The 21,947-nt window shown below is 40.2% G+C and overlaps 2 protein-coding genes across 3 annotated transcripts; both read right to left on the bottom strand.

Annotated features, from left to right (window-relative positions):
• Positions 1-886: 886 nt before the first annotated feature.
• ezh2 (enhancer of zeste 2 polycomb repressive complex 2 subunit) lies at positions 887-16,708 on the bottom strand. Of its 2 annotated transcripts, none has more exons than XM_084034008.1 (19): positions 16,338-16,708; positions 13,486-13,609; positions 12,706-12,834; positions 12,490-12,606; positions 12,214-12,334; positions 11,674-11,853; positions 10,047-10,152; positions 8,950-9,113; positions 8,631-8,728; positions 8,198-8,435; positions 7,706-7,872; positions 7,230-7,365; positions 6,706-6,831; positions 6,431-6,609; positions 5,674-5,769; positions 5,351-5,432; positions 5,097-5,177; positions 4,916-5,000; positions 887-4,612 (listed from the first exon to the last, which is right to left on the bottom strand). In XM_084034008.1, the coding sequence occupies exons 2-19, from the start codon at positions 13,600-13,602 to the stop codon at positions 4,552-4,554; spliced, it is 2,283 nt and encodes a 760-aa protein (XP_083890134.1). In that variant the 5' UTR covers positions 13,603-13,609; positions 16,338-16,708; the 3' UTR covers positions 887-4,551. The 2 variants fall into 2 exon arrangements, with proteins under 2 accessions (XP_083890134.1, XP_083890135.1); XM_084034009.1 differs by having other exon boundaries at positions 16,539-16,708.
• Positions 16,709-17,986: 1,278 nt separating this feature from the next.
• Positions 17,987-21,773, bottom strand: LOC311028693 (caspase recruitment domain-containing protein 8-like). Its single transcript, XM_084033403.1, has 2 exons — positions 21,676-21,773; positions 17,987-20,428 (listed from the first exon to the last, which is right to left on the bottom strand). Exon 2 carries the CDS (start codon positions 20,165-20,167, stop codon positions 18,413-18,415), a length of 1,755 nt encoding a protein of 584 aa, XP_083889529.1. The 5' UTR covers positions 20,168-20,428; positions 21,676-21,773; the 3' UTR covers positions 17,987-18,412.
• Between the last annotated feature and the right edge of the window lie 174 nt (positions 21,774-21,947).

Raw genomic sequence — 21,947 nt, 5'->3', positions numbered from 1 at the left:
CGTTTGTTTCTCCCGAGACTCTTTTCACCTGTTTTACACCCTTTTTGCCAAGCTTCTGTTTATTTTCCCTTTCAGACTTTTAGATTGGCTTTCATTACCTGGTTTTGATTGAAAGCAGTTGTGGCCTAACATAACCGGGGTTTGTTTTACAGCTGCAATTAGTGAATATTTTCTTGATTAGTCAGTGTGTTGTTTGGTCTATAAAAAATCAGGAAATGTTGAAAAATCTGTCGGTGTTTCTCAAAGCCAGAAAATACTTTCACTTAAAAAGCTTGAATCGGAGAATTTTGACTTGCACTCAAACGGATTGTTAGTGATAAATTTAATGTTTTAATATTTTGTGTATTATCTACAGTAAACAGAAACAAACATACAGGAGAACCAGCATGGGTTGTACTGCTGTGGATGTATTTTAGACTATCACTTATGTGTATGCTATATTTTTTATACAATTACTTTTTTACTATATTTTTTTTCTTCAACATATTTATACTTTGACTTTTTTCAACATACTATACTGACTTTTTACATCAACTTTTTTGACATATAAACACTTTTTAATCACTTTTTCGGGAAACTATACTTTTTTTTTACATACTGCAACTTTTTTCATATCTTTTTCCAACATATACTGTGACTTTTTTATCACTTTTTTTTAACATATTTTGACTTTCCGCAAACTATACAAAGATTTTTCCATCACTTTCCTCAACATACTATATACAATGACTTCTTTTGACATACTATACTATGTTTTGTTCACTTTTTTTTTTGATCAGATGAACACGTGTTACTTCAGTGAGAGGAACATGGGGAATGCAAAATGTTAATGTTAAAGAGCCAGGTTCTGTTAGTCCAAATTAAAACAAAATGGAAAGGAGAAGAATGACCATTTATAATATTTTAATCTGCATCACTTTGAACAACAAATTCCCTGTAAACATTACAAAATCAGCACCTGTGTCATCAGAGGAAAAAAGTGGTCCTTGTTTGACAAAAAGCGTGAAAAGTTAACACAGGCAGACGTCTGAAACTATAAATAACCTGCAGTTTTGATTTCAACAATGATCCGGTAAGAACGGATTTTATGGTTTTTAAGAAGCAATTCATGTTCCATTTAGACATTTAAGAAGCTTTTCTCCCACATTAACTGATTGAAACATCGGTCTATCAATGAAAGCAGCTTCTGTAGGGTTTGTTTTGGGATGACACACTGGTTTACATGGGTTTTAAATGCCGTCACACCCCAACGAAACACTGAAAAATTAGGAACATGGGAAGGCTCATTTGAATCAGCAATAAACGTTCATAATCTTAAACAACTTATATAAAACAAAAAGGGTTCCTACACATTTCTGTTTGAAATATTTCACCCTTAGTGGCAAGAGTATTTGTATTTACCATTTGCATGCACATAAAAGGGTCACGAAATCTTTAAGATTGATGTGGCAAATCTCAAAACTGGACATGTGTAGGAACACTCAAGAGAGAAGCACCAGGTTTCATTGTCTGTCATCTATCAACTACAGACAGCACAGCACCACGAGACATCCGCCTCTGTGAAGTTTGAAATAAATTACAGGTGCAAAAGTAGGAAGGTGGAGAACAAACGGGAACATCAGCAGGAAGATGAAGAAGAAAAGGAGGCAGATATGGCTTCATGTCAGCCAGACGATGGGGCAGAGTCTGTAGTATTCTTCTAAAGCACCAGAATTCACATCGGAAAAAGAGAAAGTCAAAAGTGTGATTGTTGGTACGTTATTTAAAAAAAAAGGCTTATTTCACAAGAGGAATTCTCCAAAAAACTATCAGGATTATATTTATACTGATTGGACATCACTTGGTGGACAGTACAGTCATTGGAGGTCCTCTGAACAGAGGCGGAAAGACTCAGAGGGTTTCTTTTTTTTAGTCTTCATGCAGAAAGTAAAAAATTCAACCTTGGCTGATTTACAGACGGGACTGTTGACTGGTGAGCATTCTGTTAAGGACTCAAGGCACAGCAGAGTAGGACACCGCGGGGTTAAACATCTAGAAACACCTCAGGACGATTTTTGTTTCCCCATCACATCCTCATTGTGCTCTACTCGTACTCACAATGCTTCATCTGCATGGTTCAGCAGGAGCTGTGACTCAGCTACATGTCATTTTACAAGGAAAAAAAAGATAATATTCCCGTTTCCAGCTTCTCAAATGTGAGATTTGCATCATAAAAATGGTAGAACAAACAATTCCATCACTTGAATGACAGAACATTAACTGGCAGAAGTGTGATTAATTAATTATTTGGCTAGTTGTTTACTTAAGCAAATTATTCTCTGGCTTATATGTGAATATTTTCCACATTTCTGTGTTAAACATGATTTTAAATTAAGTCTCTTTGGCTTTCGGACTGGACAAAGTAACATCAACTTCGGCTCTCAGACCTGAAAGCACCTGCAGCCCTACAAGAAATAAGGATTTGCTCTTTAGCTGAACCTGAATGTTCGTTCTGCTGTCGATTGTACCAAAAGAGACGAGGGATTTGTCATCCTACGTGTTTTACAAACATGTAGCTTGCAGCAGAGTCGGGACGAGTTGAGCACAGTGCTGCTGTGGGGGAAAAGACGGGAGAGAGACGACAGGAGAGACGGCCGAGCGTCTGAGCAGCACATGAATGAAAACCTTCACTAGTATCCATGTGGTTTTGGTTGAGTTTGGTATAAAAAATAATAAAAAAGCAGTGCCACTCTCACGGAAGAGAGCTGCACGTGTTTACGACGGGAAAGTCACCTGACAAAAGGTTCAACGTGTTTGTCCGCCGGGTGTCTGGTTAAGTTTCCCATCGTGGTGAAGTAGTGCTGGTTTTGTGTTTTCACATGAGCACCTGAAGCAGAGGCAGCATCACAAAGCAGAGTCATCGACAGGAAAAGTGGAGGCGACTTGTGTCCTTCAACAAGCTGTTTATAACCATCCAGCTCTCCGAACGGGTGAGACCTGACGACATGTTTGCTGGTGCGTTGACCGACAGGATATGATGTCGTCCTGTCATGTCATGACTGACTTTTTCCATTAGGCTATGAAGGCATCGCGAGGTATACATAACTGACTGGGAGTTACTCCTAATTTCCACATCAAGCAACTTTGATCATTCATTAATGTTTCAGTCATTTTTAAGCAAAAAAAAAACGTATTCTCTTTGGGTTTGGGACTGTTGGTCAGACAAATCAAAAGACGTGAAGAAGTTCTATGTTCCCGTTTTCAATAACTTAGTATTTTTCAAGTTGTTATATATATTTAAAAAAGAAATATCTAAATATAACTGAACAAAAACCTACAAGTTTTGAAGGTTGAAATCTGTTTTCTGATGCACCTCTGGAAACTACAAACGGGCAAGAGTTTTCTATATAAATGCAAACGGACAAAAACTAAAATAAAATTGATAAATGACTTAAACAATTAATCAATTATTAATCAAAGATGTGAAAAATGATGTGGGTCTTCCTGATATTCTGTCTTATATCACTGCAAACTTAATCATTTTGTTTTGGAATGGACAAAACATTTGGACATTTTTCAATATTTTCTGACATTACAGGCAAAATAATTAACAGATTAACCAAATAAATAAATAATAGGTTAATTCATATTATATTTGATAATTGACATCTATCTCTCAAGTCCAAAAAATGTCCACTAATTGAATCTTGGGCTGCATCCAGTAAATGTTTTCATCTCCATTAATCTATTAATATTTTAGTCTATAAAATGTCTGTGAAAAGGTGTTTTTAAATGTATAATTTTCCATTAACAGTCCAAAAGGCTGGAATATTAATGATATTAATCCGAATTATTGCTGATTTACTAATACTTGCAGCTCTTACTGAACTTATTGATATAATAACAATGAGTAGTTTGTTATCACGATCAAAACCCGACCTTAAAAGGGGCAAAAATCTGTGTAGGATTTGGTGCGACACTGCATTGTGAACGGCCTCCTGTTTTACTGACAGACAGTGATCTGGCACTCTGAGGAGTGTGTGGCTGTTTCAGTTCAGTGTATAAAAAAAACACAACAGGGAAAACTGACCCACATGTGGCACACGGAAAGAGTCCAGACGGTTGTGTGAAAGCGGCTGGTGGAGGATTCTGGTCCCTGAAGCTCAAATTGAAAAGCCAGTTTTATACAAGACCGTCGTGGGTTCGTCTCTTCTCACTGAAGATTTACTTTTTGGATATTAAAAAAAAACGAGTCAGTTTGTAGGAGATCTGCACCTCCAGCTGAGGGAAGATTTATGAATCTGAGATTCCCGCCTCGACAGAAGAGGAAGATTTGTTGACAGAAGAAAACATTTACAAGAAGATTGAAAAACAGACAGGAAAAGGTTTTTAAAGACCAAGGTGACAAAAAAAATAATAAAAACAGCATCAAAATTCCGCTTCAAATATTCCCAGTATTCCTGAAGCTTTCTAACATTTTGACAAGTCGTCTGGATTTCCTGAAGTGAAGGTGTGTTTGTGTTTGAGTGTAAGGCCTTTGTGTCGTTGATCCACAGGAGGTAGAAGTCTGAGTCAAGCCATCTCCAACTCCCGCTCGATCCCCACGTACTTCAGAGCGTCAGCCTGACTGTACCTGGCATGCACAAACACAAACAATACATTAGCTCAGGAACTTTGAGTGCATTTTAAACAGTTTTTGAAATTAACATTATTAAAATAAATATACTGCTATAATAAACACTGGGAATTAAAACTCCGGGAAATTCTCTGGGAAATCAGGACAACTCTACTCCCTTTTCTTGGGGAAAAATACAAACAAACTACATTTTTATCAAAAAGACCTTGAAATAATGCCAATGACCGTTATTTAACTGGTTCGACTTTTCACTTTCTCCCAACTAAATAGACCATTTAAGGTACTTTACAGGTTACTGACCTGTAGTCAAAGAAGAGCTCCTCTCCAGTCTGGATGGCTCTCTTAGCAAAGATTCCTATCCTGTGATCCCCGTTCACCATCATCACTACAGAGAACCAACGAGTTAGCAAAAAATTCAACCATGTGTCTTAAAATCTGTGTGTTAATACAGGTTTCATAAGGTTGCAGCTCATCTTCTCACCTTTTGCATAGCAGTTGGGGTTGACAGAATGATTGGCAAAGCGAATCTTGTTGCCTTTCCTTGTGGCATCAACAACAAAGTCTGTAGAGAACAGAAAAGACTTTTCAGCACACAGTTGCAAAACAAATAAATAAAAAATGCAACGCATTCAAATGGTCACTTTGTGAAAAGCTTTCTCAAGCCTGAACATGAACATATAAAGAAAGCCAGACGGGAAAAGCTCACTAAGAAAAGCGTGAATGTGTGTTTGATACCGTTGTTGAGGTTGAAGAGGAAGCTGCACATATATTTGTCGTAGACCTTCCCTCTACGGTCGGCTTCATCCTGAGAGATAATCTGCAAACAAAGACGTCGACCACATTACACATTTCTATCCACACATTTCATTTTGATGAAGCATCATGAAAAGTCAGACTAAGTTTCCAATGCCATCTTTTTATTACTTCCATTTTACTCTTTGGATCAATTATCATAAATAATTGAATAAACTTTAAAATAAAGATAATCTAGACCAGACAGGTCACTCAACCTTTTCACATCTCTTTGACCCTTCAATGCAATTCAGAAAATACCCTACCTCTCCACAGTACTCGGAGATGAACTCGTTTTTCTGGACCGGCTCTTTGATGAAGATGCCCCAACCTGCCACGTCTGACGGGGCCAGCAGCAGATGCTGAGAGACAGAGGGGAACATCGGAAAGTTCTGTTAGAGCTTGTAATGCACGACTGTTGGAAAGTTTGTGATCTCCATTTCAGAGAAAAGAAATAACTTCATGGACTACTTCATCCATTAAGTACTCAAAATGACTGTAAGCTACCACCTCGGTCTTCAGATAAGTTCACTAGAATTACCACGCTGGTAATGATAATTAGAATGAAAAGGTTAAATCAAATGCTTATGTTAGAGAACATATTGAGGTGGCCCCAATTTTGTGCCAAAAAACCTTGATTGTGTCCATTCAGATGTCTGAGGAGTATTCTACGTCTATTTTTCATGCTTGTAGAAATCCCTCTTTACTAATGTTGTAAAGATGAGGCATGAGGAGGCAGATGATGAGAACAAAAAACAATGTCTCAACCAGACAGACAATGGAAATAGAAATCATGTGTCATTGGTAAAAAACAAAAAAACAAACTGGAAATGTGTGCAGAGTCCTTGAGTGATTTATTTCTTCTTTCAGGAGGCAACACTATTAAAAATTGAATGAATGCCATTGGTGTCTGAATTATACGTTTTTTTTTTTATCCCTGTTGAAATAGTGATTGCACTCAGAAAACCCATGTTCAAAATGTTGTATGCAAGTATGAATAAAGGTTAAGAATGAATCAACAACCTTCTTGGCGCCTCTCTGGATGGAGCAGTTCTTGCAGGACACGTTCTTGCTGTCCCAGTGGTCTGCAGCGCCGCAGGTCAGGCAGAGGTCGGGGTCACACTCCCTCACCGCCAGGTAGCAGGGACACTGCTTGGTGTTGCACTGAGCTTTGCACCGACAACCTGGGAAACGGTTTTGACCTGCATCCAAACATAAGTAGAGCAAAGTTAATTCGATTACTGTAGGGAAATAGCTGCGTCAGTCACAAGTGAGTGAGTGTGTGTGTTCGTTCTTACACTCAGAGCTGCACTGGCAAAACTTCTCACAGAAGTTTTGAGCAGTGACACAGGGACACGAGGAGTCACAGGGCTGCCGTGGGTGATCACATGGCTGGTAATTATATACATGATTGGACGAGCCATCTGTGAGGGGTCCAAAGAGGTGCAGATGCAGTCAAAACCGATGCTTTTGAATCAATCATTTTATCTGCTTAAAATAAGAGCTTCCTCTAGCTTTGCCAGGCTTATGTATATGTTATTATAAACTTTGAATTATTCCAGATGTAGACGGGTGAAATATCTCATCTACTTGGATGGACTGACATTTTAGACCCACAGGTCAAATTTTCCTTTTATCACACCGAGTTTCAAAGTTGATTAAATGTTTAGATTCTGATCATTTAATTATACATACATTTAAGCAGATGTAGGAATTATGAGTATTGCAGCCTTGCAGTTCTTCTACCATGGCATTTCTGGATTATCCACATTAATAAACTCCATTTCCTTTCATAAACAATGGTGTTGAGGTGACCTCTGACCTTTCTTCAGCTGGATCTTCCTGCAGTGAGTGGCCCACAGTCTATGTTTCCTCTTCTTCTTTCTAGGAGGTGTGTCCTCGTCTTCAGTGGGAGCCCGAGCGATGATACTCGACTCCTTGACCCTGAACTCGTAGACCTGCAGGATCAGCCAAGAGAACATTTTAAACCGTATCCATCAGGTACTTGCACTTAAAAACTTTGTTTTGCTGTAAAAACAACAGATTACAGTATGTTTATGTTTTGAGAGAAATATTATCTTCTGAGGAATTTCCAGTTTGGCAGGTGACTCTTATTGATAGCTGTAAAATTATTTTTTAAAAGTCTATGCCTCTTCAATTCCTAAATGTACACTCTGATATCATCCCCCGTCTTTAGAACAACATGCAAACAAGTATAATACTGTCAACTAAAATTTGAATATAGTGAAACGGATAAGCTGCCCAGTAAATGGTAACATTTTGTCATTGATGGATCACCTGTCTGCAGGTCTTGGTGCCTATGAGCCGTGCGATGGCACAAAAGTTGTCATAGTATGTCCCGATGAGAACCCTGAAGAGAGAGGCTTCGGCTCCGCTCCACTCCACTGCTTCAGCCTCGCCAATCAGCTTCATTTTCACTGGAGTCTGACACCGTGAATTACCCTCTGTATAGAGAGACACAAGCACTTAGGACAGGAATTTCCCCGGAGGACCAAGAACCTTTTGAGAACCTCAGGGAATCCAGGCAGCAGAAAACTTCCTGTTGAGGTTTGCAGGGCTGACTGTCGCTGATTGGTCAAACATATACAGCACTGGTGCTTCAGTTGTGTACTGTGTTGTTGAAAATATATCAGGACATGGGTCGGAGATTTCTAGATATTTATCAACGTTAAAAAGAATGTTACTCTTTATTGTTTGTAAGCAAAGAAACTCGAGGAACCAAGAAAGTTGTTTGTAGCTTTAAAGATTGAAGTTGAGTTGTTAAGTTACCTGAGCTGCTGGTGTTCTCGTCCTTCTTGTCGTCGTCGTCTTTGTCATTGTCTCGCTCGTCTTCTTTGCTGCCCTCGCGGTCGCTGTCTGTGTCTTTGGTTTCCGAGGAAACGGATGGAGTGCTGGGCCGGCTGTTGCTGTTTGGCAGTCGTCCGCGGCGACGTCCCACTGTGCGTTTGGAAGGAGTCTTGACGCGCTCAGCACCCACGCCCACAGGGTACTCACTCACCATCCCGTCCTGGTTAATCACAGCATGAGGACAGTGATACACTGATGGGAATGCAGCAGGTCGAGTTGAGAGTTTTACCAGGTAATACTTCGACAAAATTGTGGAAAAAACCATCCTCGTCATATATTTAGTGTGAATAGACCAGTAAAATAGAGCAGAACTCACAAATAAGAGGCAGCTTCATTGGATAATAAGTTGACCCACCTGTACCAGGTACATGTAGCAATCGATGCCACATGGTTTACTGTCCACCAGGTTCTCCAAGTTTTTGCGCTTATAGGTGTTTGGAGTTGCGTGGAAAGCTAAAGGACATAAGATGGAAGAAATGTGTGCTGTGAACTATTTAGGTCATCAAATGCATTATAATACTTGACAACTTCCTTAACATGGTCATTTATAAAATAAGCATTCTTACTTAAAAAAAAAAAAGCAGCAGCAATTCTTTAATTAATCTCTCATTTAAATCAACTCATGCACTTTTCACACAGTCGGGCATAACATAGAGCTATGTGTGTGTACTTACGGTGGAGAAAGCAGTCATATTTGAAGCAGCGTCTGCAGAACAGAGTGTGGAAGGAGTGCAGGCTCTGTTCGCGCTGCACGGAGCGAGCGTTTGGACCGTCGATGTTCGGCGTGCATTCAGGGGGCAGAGCGCCAGGCAGCTGCTGCTCTGTCAACTCCTTGTACCTGAGAGACACACACACACACACACACAGAAATCAAAGCTGCTTGTAGAGATTAACTTAAACACGAATGACGAAGACATAAGCACACACATACACACCATGTCAAAATTCCTATGTCAGTCTTTAATGTAGAATAAAGACAACTGAGAAAACTCTGCTCAGTCTCACAAAAATCAATCAACTCAAGATTTAGCATCACGAAAAAACTGTTCAATGTGCAACAGTTTTGTCTTGTCCTATTCCAAACAACTGCACTTTAGTTAAACTCGTCGGGATCTGAATTCTAGTTTTCCACAGCTGTGAAGAAATCCTGATATGTGCACTGGATCACACAGACACACGCTCAGCTAACTCCTTCAGTAAATCTTATACACACTTTGTGATAGTGTTGCCACAATACCAGAGATACTTCAATGTTACCCCATAAAAGCATTCTATGTTACAAAAAACTCCAATTAATCAAGACACTTGTATTTAATGGCACAGCTAACTGGTCGGCAATGTGTAAAATCATCAACTGGTAATCAAGTTGATACAAGAACACAAAAGTTTTTCTGTCAATTATCATCAATATCATCCAATATGCATTGATATGTGTGTGTAAAAAAAAAAAGCAATATCTCAATAATATACATTATAGCTAGATTAGAGTTAAAGTAGATTTTGAACATCACTAGTAATTATAATCATTACAGACAACAATGCACAAAAATAAAGACGTGTTAAGAAAAATAAAGAGTAACTATACAAAAACATCTACAATAACTTTTTTTTGTTGGTCCATATTTGCAGTGTTTTTCCCACGGAGGGAGTTCGTACGTGTTGTTTGGCTGCTGTGAGTTTGACCATGTTAAAAAGAATCTGGGTGTAATCAAAGTCATAAGTGTAGCGTGTCCCTCCGTTACATCTCTCACATACAAACAAACCCACTAACTTTTCTTTGAGCTCCTCAGTGGAGCCCTTGTCAGGAAACATGGAGGAGATGGCTTCAAAAATCTTGTCAGAGGGAAACTTCTTGCTGCCGTCATTGCTGGTTCGGCCTGGAGACGACATATACACGCTTTCTATCAGGGCACAAAACTCACTTTTTTTTAAACCACTGGCCAATGACAGTTACTCGGGTTTCTAGTTTCATTTTTTTCCAGATGAAAACTAGAAGTAAAACATTGTGGTTGTTGGGTAAGATGTGAGGTCACGGTGATCTCTGACTATCAAATTCTAGAAGAAATTCCCTCCAGGTGTTCCTGAGATATCAAGTTCACAAGAATTGAACATACCCGACGGAAGCACAAAAAAACATGATTTAAGGCATAATATTTTGCTAGATATAAAATGTGAAGTTTGGATATGATTACATTCATTTTTCAATATATTTTGGATTTTTGGGATTGCTCTGCAGTTGTTGGACAATGTTATCTTGTCTTCACCCGTCTCTCCTGGGCTCGACTATGTGTGTGGAGAGTCATAGCCTCGCATTTGTTCAAACACGAGAGCAGAGAATATTATTGATTGTGCGCAACAGCAGAATGAATAATAAAAAAAAGGGGGAAACACTGACTTGTGTAGCCCTTTCTTTATCTGCAAGTGTGCAGAAATACCGGGGTTAAACAGAATGAATACACATGGCAAAAAAAGAAATTGGAAATAAAAAATAAAAACAGAATTGAAATGTTGATTTAGGATTCCAATGAAAATGCACTATTCTTTGACAGCCCCAGTTGTCACAAAACTGTATACAAGCATGTTTTATTCCTTTATTTCTGTTCTCTCTCTGCACCTTTCAGTTATTTCTTAAAGGGCGACAGCGTAGAGGCTTGTAGGAGCCACTGGTTTAAAATATCTTTAACATCCTATCCTACTTGGTGCTTAGAAATAAAAAATCTGTCAATAAACGTCTAATGTCAGACATTTGATGTCTGTCAATTAACAAAAAATAATACTCTATTAGGGGTCAGTGGAATGCTTTGACTAAAAGATTCAAAAGAGGGATTTATTGGCAGAAATGGGATATAATATTAATATTTCTTCTGTGGCCGGGACCCAAATACTATTCAGATGTTCGTTATGTAGGTATTCTGTTTTCAATTTCGGGATTCTGATTGTTTTTTTTTAAAGATTACAGCACTCACGGTCTCCTCGCAACATTTTGATAGAAAAATAACGTGCTAGGGAAGCCTCTCAGTGCGTGACAGAGGAATTGTGCTACGCCAACACTGCCTACTAACAGAGAGGTTGAAGCGCTCCTCCGGTCACGGCGGTCCCACACACTGAAGGTTGAGTCCATTGATTGCTACTGAAGCTCCGGAGGCCCAAACTCTGCAGCCTAGTTGCAACCAAATCCTACACACCAGTCTTTTAAGTTAGATTTGGTTTTGATTCTTTCTTTCTTAATATTAAATGCTGCCCAATCAGCACGTAAGCATTAAAATCAAAATAATACCATGTAATAGATACGTTTAGAAGTTAAAACAGCAACAAAACACAAGTTGCTTTGTAACTGTACTGGCTGCCTATAACTGTGCCGTGTGTGATGATCACTGGTAGCTCAGTGATGGACTTACTCTCATTGTTAATAAGGCCATCCTTGCGGGGGTCCTCAGGATGCTCCTTGCCGTCACACAGCTCCATCTTTTCTACCTTGAAGTCCTGCTCTTCCTCCTCTTCCTCATCCTCGTTGTCGCTGTACTGTGACAGAGAGCTGACCAGCTCCACAAATATCTCATCGTTGATGAAGCCGCACTCTGACAAACACAACACACGCTTCGCTGTAACACGTTTACAGGATTGTAACTCGTAGTATGCAGTTTTGTTGTCTGATAAGCGTCTCAATTCATGAATTCTTTACTCAGATTTCCTGAATTGCTATTCCATCTTCTCAGCTCTTCAGTCCGGATAGGAAACGCACACACACTCACCCACACCCCCTTACATATTTTTTAAACACGTTGCTATTTTCGGTTTGAAAACCCACTCAGATATTGATACAAGATGCTTGGAGCGCAAAAAAATACATGCTTTGTTCCATAAACTACAAAGAAAATTGCCCAAATCATCAAGTTCTCATCCTACCCCCTCTAAACTCTGTGCCCCTTGACCCTCACCTCTGTCTCCGTGGACTTTGCCATCATAGTTCTTGATAAGCTCTTCTATGAAAGTACCATCCTGGTCCAGAATCTCGTCTCCCATATAGGGGATGTTATGTAGCACCGTCTCATCCTCCACCTGATGCAAAACAAACGTGTCACACAGAAAAACAGCTGTAGTTAAAATGGTCCCGACCACCGATAAATCTCTGAAGTTTCACTTCTATGATTTAGCACAAAGATTGTATGAAATACATTTTACATTATATGCAGTTGTTACATGTTCATACACACCATGAAGTTCTGCTGCAGCGGTGACCAGGAGTACATGACCGGGACTGAGGCCACAGCATTCAGAGTCTTCAGGGGAATGACCTGCCTGGGGAACTCAAAACCGCTATCCACCGTGCACTGCACAGGACAGCAGAGTAAACGTGCAGTCAGAACAATTTCTCTGACACCTTGTTTTCCTACATGTCAGTGTACCGAGAACAATCTTAATCCACTGACCTCTCGGGTGCCTCGTAAGGAGCCGACAGATGTCATGATGTGAACCGGCTGGATTCGCCTGGTCTTCCACTCCTGGTTCAAAATGTCAGTTCGCTCCAAGATTTTCTGACGGTTGGTGTTGAACATGCTCTGGAAGAGTTAAAGGATATTTTAATGAACTGAAAAGGACAAAAGACAAGAAATGCATCAGCAAATGATTTTTTTATGTATAGAAGCTGGCTTCCACAGAGGCTGGCTGCCAGACAGATTGCCGAGTACCACCTCCTCTCCATCTGGGCAATTTAACAAAATTTGATGTACTTTTATAAGAACATTTCTCATAAATCGAATTACTGGATTCTGAGTTACACTGGCCAATCTGATGCAAAGGTTTCCTTAGTGACTTTCGACCACCCAAACAGGAGGGTTACAAACACAAACAAAACATCCCAGGGACAAAACACTGTTGAGATAAAGAGGAAATGAGAGCGCGAGCAAACTTGACATTTCCTGCTGCTGCTTTTCATGAGTAATGATAATGAAATAACTTTATATGGATGTTATTGTCAAGCTGCCACAACAGTGTTTTGTATTCTTAAAAGCAAACCCGGTCTTTAACTTTCACCACTTTACCTTCTTTTTCTGATGAGCAGTTAACTAGTCAATTTTAATACCTACGACTCATCATATGTACGGGTATTTTGGCTGGTGATCACTTTTGTTGTCGTTTCCATCATTCTAACATTTGTGGGTGCTTCAGATGAATGTTTGTCCTCCAATATCTGCATGGTGTTGGTGTACCTTGACTTCGTCGGCTCGTCTGAAGCGTTTCAGCTGCCGAAGCCTCATGTACTCAGACTTCACCCTCCTCTTCCAGCAGGCAGGACCCTTCTCCGAGCGCTTCCCTGTCAGCACCATGATCAACCTGCAGAGCAAACAGGAGGATAGAGCTAGGTTTCTACTCAAATAATGCTTTTTCATTTCATATTTTCCGTTTTGCCAGGACTTCTACATAATGACTGGATCATGGGACTGAAAGTAGGGAAGAGGTTTCTACAAACAAAATGCAACTGATAACATAACATAATTAAATGCAAGTCATAGACTGTAGATTTTAAGCTAGCGCAAACTAGTGTAACGGAGCATCTTGGGTTTGCTTGACAGGGTGTATGTAACGATAATAAACCACTCAGACACGGGATGCAGTGAATCGCAAAAGCTCCATTCTTACGGTCTCTCACATGTGTAAACCAAAACAAAAAGCAACAGCCACAACACTTTACGGCAGCCCTACGGCAAGTCAACAGGGACACACTTCTCCAAATACTTAAAGACAGAAGAGTCTGTTACACTAGCAGTTTGGATCTCATTCTTATCCCATTTACAATTCAGACCAAGGTTCCTCTGACAACGCCAGCAATGTAGCTCATACTGAGACTGCCTTTACCATGGCAGGGGGGCGGGGGGTGGGGTGGGGGGGAGTGTGCCATCACGCTGTAGCCCACTTCATTGTGAAGAGGCTTGCTTGCAGATCCAGAAATGTATGTTTTGATGATGAAACATAGTTCAAATAATAATAATGCTATGAGGTTTTCATGCAAAAAGTATCTAAAAAAGTATTGTTGTGTATCGGTATCGAATTCAAGGTATCTAAAACAGAAACGATACCCAGCCCTACCGTATTGGTAGTCACAATCTTGGTTGATTAAGATTTCTTCAATTAGTATCTATAAAAAAAAAACAGCATCGCTTATGTGTTCACATGTCAAAATTGAAGATGGTTAAAATTCTGAGAGGATTTTCCCACTCCTTGGGCAAATCTGTTAACTGGAGGAAGATGAAAAGGAAACGAATGCGTTAACTTTTTCTATTCTTGCATGACTCCGTAAATTACAACAGTCATCTAGCCATGTGTAGCAAGCAACAGTATCCATTTGGCACAGAGGGAAGTCAGCGTAAGTAGCTGCATACCGGCCAAGCTGGTCTGACTGAGATCTCACACTTTTGATTAGACATGTTAGACGGCTCTCATGGAGACCTGCCTGGAAAGATATGTCACATTGCAAGAAATGTGTAGGACTGCAGTGTTATGACATATTTTGCTATCTTCTTCAAAAGTCTGAGTTTAGATTACAAGCAGCTAAGTATGCAAATAAAAATGGAGTTTCAGGTAAAGAATACAACATGTAATTTTTCCCCAGAGCTGATGGAAGTAGCTATGGGATGAGCCACCTCACCTTCTCATCTCTGATAAATGCACATGAGTATTACTGATATTTTCCCAAACTGACAAATAATATGAGCTGTTCGTCACATTTTAATTATCCTTGAGTTTAGTTGGGTGTAGTTCAAGGATGTGGGAAAAACTCCAGTTTTATTTACTTGAATAAAGATTAAACATGATAATTAACTTTGGTCTATTTGATAACCGCTAATTAGGGCTGGACCTGACCATTCAACAGTTCTTCCTTTGTGTATGTACTCGGTTTAAAATTTGGGGATTTAGATCTTGTTAACTCATCAGGATTACAAACGTGCATAAAAAAAACTCACCAAATTGTATCCAATAAATAACCATACAAACACTACTATAGAATCACCAAATCTTTAACAATGAATGCCTGTAATTAAACGAAGGACGTGTGTTGCACAGCTATGTCGTTTGGGAAATTGCTCATGTTGGAGTGTAACCCATGAGGGGCCGGGCCTGTGGCATTTCTACTTTTACATTAGTAAATTATGGGAGTACTTCTTCCACCACTGCCTATAAACAAAGTCAGGATGATTTTTACATCACAGATCTCCAGCAGAGCTTTTAAGATGCGATGTTCCCTCAGATGACACATACTGGTGCTGACATTAATACATGAAGTGTCAATCACTTTTTAAGGTTCAGTAATCGCCCTAGGACCCTTCATCCAGGTCCATCTCTCACTCATCACAAAACTATACAACTTGAAGCAATCTGTGAAATGTACAGCCAAGTAAAAAAACAACAGTTAAGAAGAACACCAACCAGCATTCTGGATGACCGAACAAGCACTAAATGACTCCTCACGTGAACTATATCCAAACTAGTGTAATGATAACATTGTTCTAGTGCAATAAATAATAGTTAACTTACATTGTTGTTACTGAATTTGGAACCTTTGTTGTCGGTTGTTTAGTTTTACCAGTGTCTTAATAGCAATAACCAGGAGTAGTGCTCGTGATTTCGTTGTATTCTATGCAATGACAATACAGGCTTTCCATTTTTCTTTTCTATACACCGGGTGAGCTAGCTACAAATAACAAGCATGCTCCGAGCTAACGATAGCTTGACGACGTCGTGCCAAGTTTGTAACGTTATCCCGTCAAAATATGTTTCCCCGACATAAGAAAACCGCTTCGGTGTGGTCCAATATAACAGATCATTAGTTTACACTTCTCTTGAATGTTTCATTTGTTACCAGTATGCTAATAAAGTGACTTGCGAGGGAATACATTCTGACAGGGATACACAATTTGGCACGAAACCCCGGCGAGCTAGCTTACAGTTGGTTAGTTAACAAAGATTGAAGCATCCAACAAAGCACCGAGAGCAGACCCGGGCCATTTGAATTTGAACAAAAGCGCTGGAAATAAAAGACATCGGCACTGACAGCTCATTTTACCTGTACGGGGGACTCAGTCCTCATTCAACGGATTGATTCGGGATCGATATGGCAATACACTGGCCAAAGTCGTCCTTTGTGTTTGGTGGGATTAGCTGGCTCCGTGTTCCGGGCTAGCTGGAACGTTAGCTTGGCAGCTAGCGAGCGGTTAGCTCAGGGAGGAGGGAGCGATTCACTTTGCGCGACACCGGCTTTACGTACCTAGAGTCGGCAAACAGAAACAAAGCTGCCGTTTCTCCTGACTTCTGAACCTGACTTTGGCATATACGACACGGCGTTTATGTGTTGAAAACAAAAGCGTTTAATTCCACCCAACAATTTGTCAAATTTCAATGTTTCCGCCTCGGCACAGCAACGGTTCAAATTGTTCACCGTATCGCACTCGCCGCCCACTACGGCTGCAGCAGATTCAAGAGGCGCCAAACGTTTGGGACCAATCACTGACACCGACACTAGGGCTTCTCAGTGTACGCTTATACGATTGGTTGGATTGTTAGCAAATAAGATTGCACCGGGGTGGGGGGCTGTAACGGGGACATGTGGACAGGTTCTCTTTGTTCTCACTTGTGTCAACTGAATCAAAATCAAAACACATAATATCTCCAGAATAGTGACAGCTAAATTATTAACCACCAGTCTTCCGATTCATAATGCATGATCCACCAGTGTCGGTGTCAGCTGCCATGTTGATCTCGATTAGCTTAAAACGTTTAATTCAAAGAAATTAAGAAAGCAAAACCTATTTATAGCTTAATTTCTGTTTAGTTTATTGGTGTATATTCCCATGTATTGTCTCCGTCACCTCGCGTCTGATTAAAGCAATGTTGCCTCCTCCACTGACTGACAGCTCAGGCAAAAGCAGAAGCATTCGTGTCAGCTGTTTACCTCGTGTTGCACACCTCCGATCGTAGTTACTAAATGATAAACAGCGTCATTGTTTCGAGAAAAACACACAGAAAAGGTTGTGGAACACGCCAGTTTACTAAATTAACGAGATTCTGTGGCCACTGCCAGCAAGGGCAAGGGTCGCCAAGTTTATTGAGTCCCGCCCCTTCTAAACAGCTATTGGCTGACAGCTCGACCGTGTCATCATGCTGCGTTCTTGGTCATTGGAAATGCAAGTGACGCCATACATTTATGAGTTACGATTTTTTTTGTTCGGGAAATTACGCATTGTAATTATTATCTATCCTTTTTTTTGCAACATAAAAACAGCAAAGAGTTGTTTCAAATCAAGCAGGGTCCAAACAAAGCATTGTAAATCAGACACAATAAAAATCATTGACACAAACTGCTGCTTTTTTCCCTCAATGTATATGCTAGGGCTATTGCATTATAGCCCACGGTATTTCATTATTTTCTTTAAATGCCTTAAATAAGAATTATGACCAAAAATGCACTTTACAAAGCAAAACAAACATAAAAAGGAATACCACAGGGTATAATAACAGACAAGTCCTTAAATCATTCATATATTGTTTTCACAGTTTGAGTTAACACAAGGCAACATAGTCACTCATGGTAACACAATTGAATTTACCAACATAAAAGCATGGTTCATTAAACTGTTAGGAGGTCCCACTACAAAAATTAGCCATGAGGCTCATATTGTTTGAGATTTGGACAGAAGGTGCAGGGGACAAGAAGTCTGTACTTGAAAAAAATGACATTTAATCAGCCACATTTCCATGAGAACTGGACAAACTCCATCAGCTAAGGAAACGGTTTGATACAAGCTGCAGAACAGAACCGCAACCAAATAGAAGTGTTTAATCTCCTACTTCCTGTAAATGTCACATTAAAAGAGGCATCATCAGTAAACAGAAACTCATGTCAGCCAGCAGATGGCTCTCAACCTCTTCAAAGTTTCCTGTCATGTTCTGTACAAAGGGAGATTCCCAGAAGCACTTGAACTAGTTCACACACCATCATCAACAGGAAATCCAATGACATTAGCTCAACAGTACACTAAAAAGATAAACACACTTTTATGAATAAACTGGGCAACAGTGTGCAGGATCTCTTGCTTAAAAAAAACCCTGTATGAACTGCAAGCATCGCCTGTTTGTTTAGCTTCACATCAACTCAAGATGTTCACAGAGGAAGGGGTCGGCCTCACAGAGGAACTCAATCATCTCTGAACTAGCAGCTTCGCCTTTCTTCCTCACCGTGTCGATAACAAAACGTGCTTTGTCTCTTTTGCTTTGCATCTCGTCCGCCGACTCCCTCTCAGAATCCGACATCACCGCTTTCTCAAACAGTTTGTCCAGCAGACTTTTGAGAACAGGTCCTGATATCCCATCGACGAAGCTGCTCCGTATGCCAAACAGCCTCTCGTTAGGCGGGAGATTCAGAGCGCTCGCCACACGGCACTTCTTGACACCTGTGAATGAAAGACAAACTCTTCTTTCCCAGACACTGAAGCTGTTGGTGTCTCTCAAAATCAGCTTAATATGTTTCAGCGTTGTTTCCCAAATAACCTGGAATGACGGGAAGAAGTTGTCATAGTCGTCACAGTCAAACTCTGCTTCTGTGGGTTGAACTAAAACCGAGTCGTCTTCGGGACAAGTGGACAGAGTGTATTCCTGCTTGGGGTGTAGTTTACAGTGTGGGGACGTCTCTATGTAGCGCTCATCTCCAACTAACTTCTTCCTGATTCGCAGCACGTCCCGGAGCACCACGTTCCTCGGTAGCAACAACACATTAAGGAAGGATTCAGGATCAGGACCATCTGGAGGCCTGTAGAACAGCAGAACCAGCGCTCGGACCGGGTCAGGTGGCGAGTCTTCATCCTTGACATTACCGAAACCAGAAAACCTATTGATGTTTATGACAACGTGAGATTCTGTTACCTTGTGAGGACTGATAAACTCAACGCCGTCATCAGTCACATGAGCGACTGACAGGAAATCACATCCGCCGGTGGAGCTGATCTCACAGTGTGGGAGATGAAGCCAGCACACAGACTGCTGCACACATTTGAGGTCAAAGAGGGGTCCTGCAGGCTTCTTGTGATGCTGGTCCAGTAGTCTCCTGTCCCAAGGGACAGTCCTGTAGACCACGTCCCCTCCTCCTTCCATGTGAAACACCAAGCCTGTCACACTGCACAGGTACAGGCCTGGGCAGGAGCACTGGAACAGGTAGGTTTCATCGTTTTCATCAGCAGCCATATCAGGTGTAAACTCCTCATATGTGGTTTTTAACAGCATGTCGAGTAATCTTTCAGTTGATCTAAAGGTTGTTCGACTCAGTGAAGGCATGCTGTGAGAACAAGGCGGGCAGCGGGAATCTCTCCTGGGTGGATCTCCCAGCAGGGTGTTTGTGACTAAGTAGTTCACAGCTTTAACAGGTACATCCACTTCCAACCGGGCATCACTACACGCCCCTGGATCTCCGTCAGTTTGCACAGAACAGAGCTCAAATCCATCTGGTGGTATGCTTCCTTCAGGGCAGACAGTTGAATCCTGGATGATCGTGGGTTTGCCTTGTGGACATGGAGGTCCAGCAACAGCTGGAATAATGCACTGAGAGCGGGTTTGTGTAATAGCAGATCCAAATTTGAAGCTTGGGACACCATCATCTGTGTCTTTTCTGTTTGGAAAATGTATGTAAGGGCCTGATAAAGGAGGAGACAGCACACCCGAGGAGGAGGAGTCAGCACAGGCATACCAGATGCCTCCATAGAACTCATTCAGTTCTATCTCAATTAGATGAGATGGAGCAGAGGCAAAACTCTCTCTGCAGATCCTGGACAGAGCTCTCCTGATCGCTCTGGCTGCCCTGCTGAAAAACGATCCTTTTCTTTCTGCTCTTGTATGAGCTGACCTCATTATGATGCGTTCTCAAGTGTCACAATCAGAATATCTGGAGCTGAATGAGCAACAGAATCAGCGTGCTCTTGTTTGTCTTTTTGAGATGACGATAATGTTTTCCCTTGTTTTTAAGCTTCCTCTTCAGCCCCAGGAAATATGAACTTCACATTGCTTTTTTCATGTCTAATCTTTTTCTTTTAATATATATGATTATCTTTTAATCTCTTGACGTTTTTAAATGTTTTAACGCCCATCCAGTTGTTTCTCCGGCTCTGCACCCTGAAATAAAATGACAAAAAATGTAAATCTCTAATCTTTCAGTTCATTTATTCAACAGAATTTGTACAGATGTTTAACCACAAATGATAACCAGAATACACAATGCTGCAGGTAAATACTTTTACTCAACTTCTGTACAGTTTTGAGGTATTTATATTTGCATTTGATGCATCTTTCTACTTCTCTACATCTATTTGATAACTTAAGTTCATTGTTAATAAATCAATTCATACATTTAATTAATTTAATATATATCTGAAAGGGAAAATCTCAATGTACTTATGTATTTTGATGCCAATACTACTTTTCCTTAAATACCGTTTGGAATGCAGGACTTTTACTGAAGTAAAATATTTGAATACCACCAGACATAACACTGCCCTTCATCACCATTTTCTTTTTCACTTTGCACAAAAGGAAGCTCAGAGGGGACAGAGCTTTCTCCACTGCTGCCCCAAAACTTTGGAACGAGCTACCATTTTACATTAGACAAGCCTCCTCACTGTCCATTTTTAAAACCATGTCTTAAAACCCATTTTTATTCCCTGGCTTTCAACTCCACATGAGACTTTACTCCTGTTTTAGTGCTTTTTATTTTTCTTATTGCCCTGCTTTGATTTATTGTTTTATCGTTTCTAATTGTTTTTAAAACAATGTAACACCTTTTTTTACTGTCTGTTTTATTTATTTTAGTCTTTTTACATTGTTTTATGTCTCTGTACAGCCCTTTGTTTTCAACTACGGTTGTTGTAAAGTGCTATATAAATAAAGTTGAGTTGAGTTGAGTTGCCCAAGATTAATAAAGAAGATAAATTATATTTTAGTCCATTAAAAAAACGAACAACGACTAAATAAACGATAAACACAAACACAAAAGCCTAATAATCGCTCAGTTCTGGTAAAAGGAAAAAAGCGTGAGGAAGCTTCAAAACCAAAGCAGCCATGATAGGAAATTAATCTGGTCAGAGAAGGTTAAAAGGAAGAAAAAACAACAATCAACAAGCAATTAAATGGTAAAAATATATATTAAAAAAAAATAAAAAATTCAATTAATGCAGAATTATCAACGTAAGTAAAAAGTAGTGGTGGGCATAGATACATTTTTTTAATCAAGATTAATCTCACTGTAATCTTGGAATTAATCTAGATTAAAATGGCTCATTTTAATTTTTGCCGAAGGCATTCATAATATGTGTGCTACCTAAATAATGATTTACTAATTCCGCATTGCAAAAGGTGCACACAACCTTAGTCTTGTCGAGGTGTCCATTGGGAAGCTTCTTAAAAATAAATTTTTCCTGAAGAAAACCCGGCGGCTTCATAGCTGCATCCATGTGAGCGCGTCACGTTTGATGTGGTAATTTCACAGGCATACACAGGTTCTGACTCGTTCTCGCGCCCCTACAGTGCAATTCGGCCAGGTATACATCCGCGCTGAAATGAAAGTGACATTCATCATAGCTTGCTTAGTATAGACCCAGCTCCCAACCCAACTTTGAGAATTGATTAACGGCGATAT

This window comes from Eutrigla gurnardus (assembly GCF_963514095.1).
Source record: "Eutrigla gurnardus genome assembly, chromosome: 18".
NCBI classification, from domain to species: Eukaryota; Metazoa; Chordata; class Actinopteri; order Perciformes; family Triglidae; genus Eutrigla; species Eutrigla gurnardus.
Note: the sequence above shows the minus strand (reverse complement) of the source record. Positions and strands in the feature narration are given on the sequence as shown.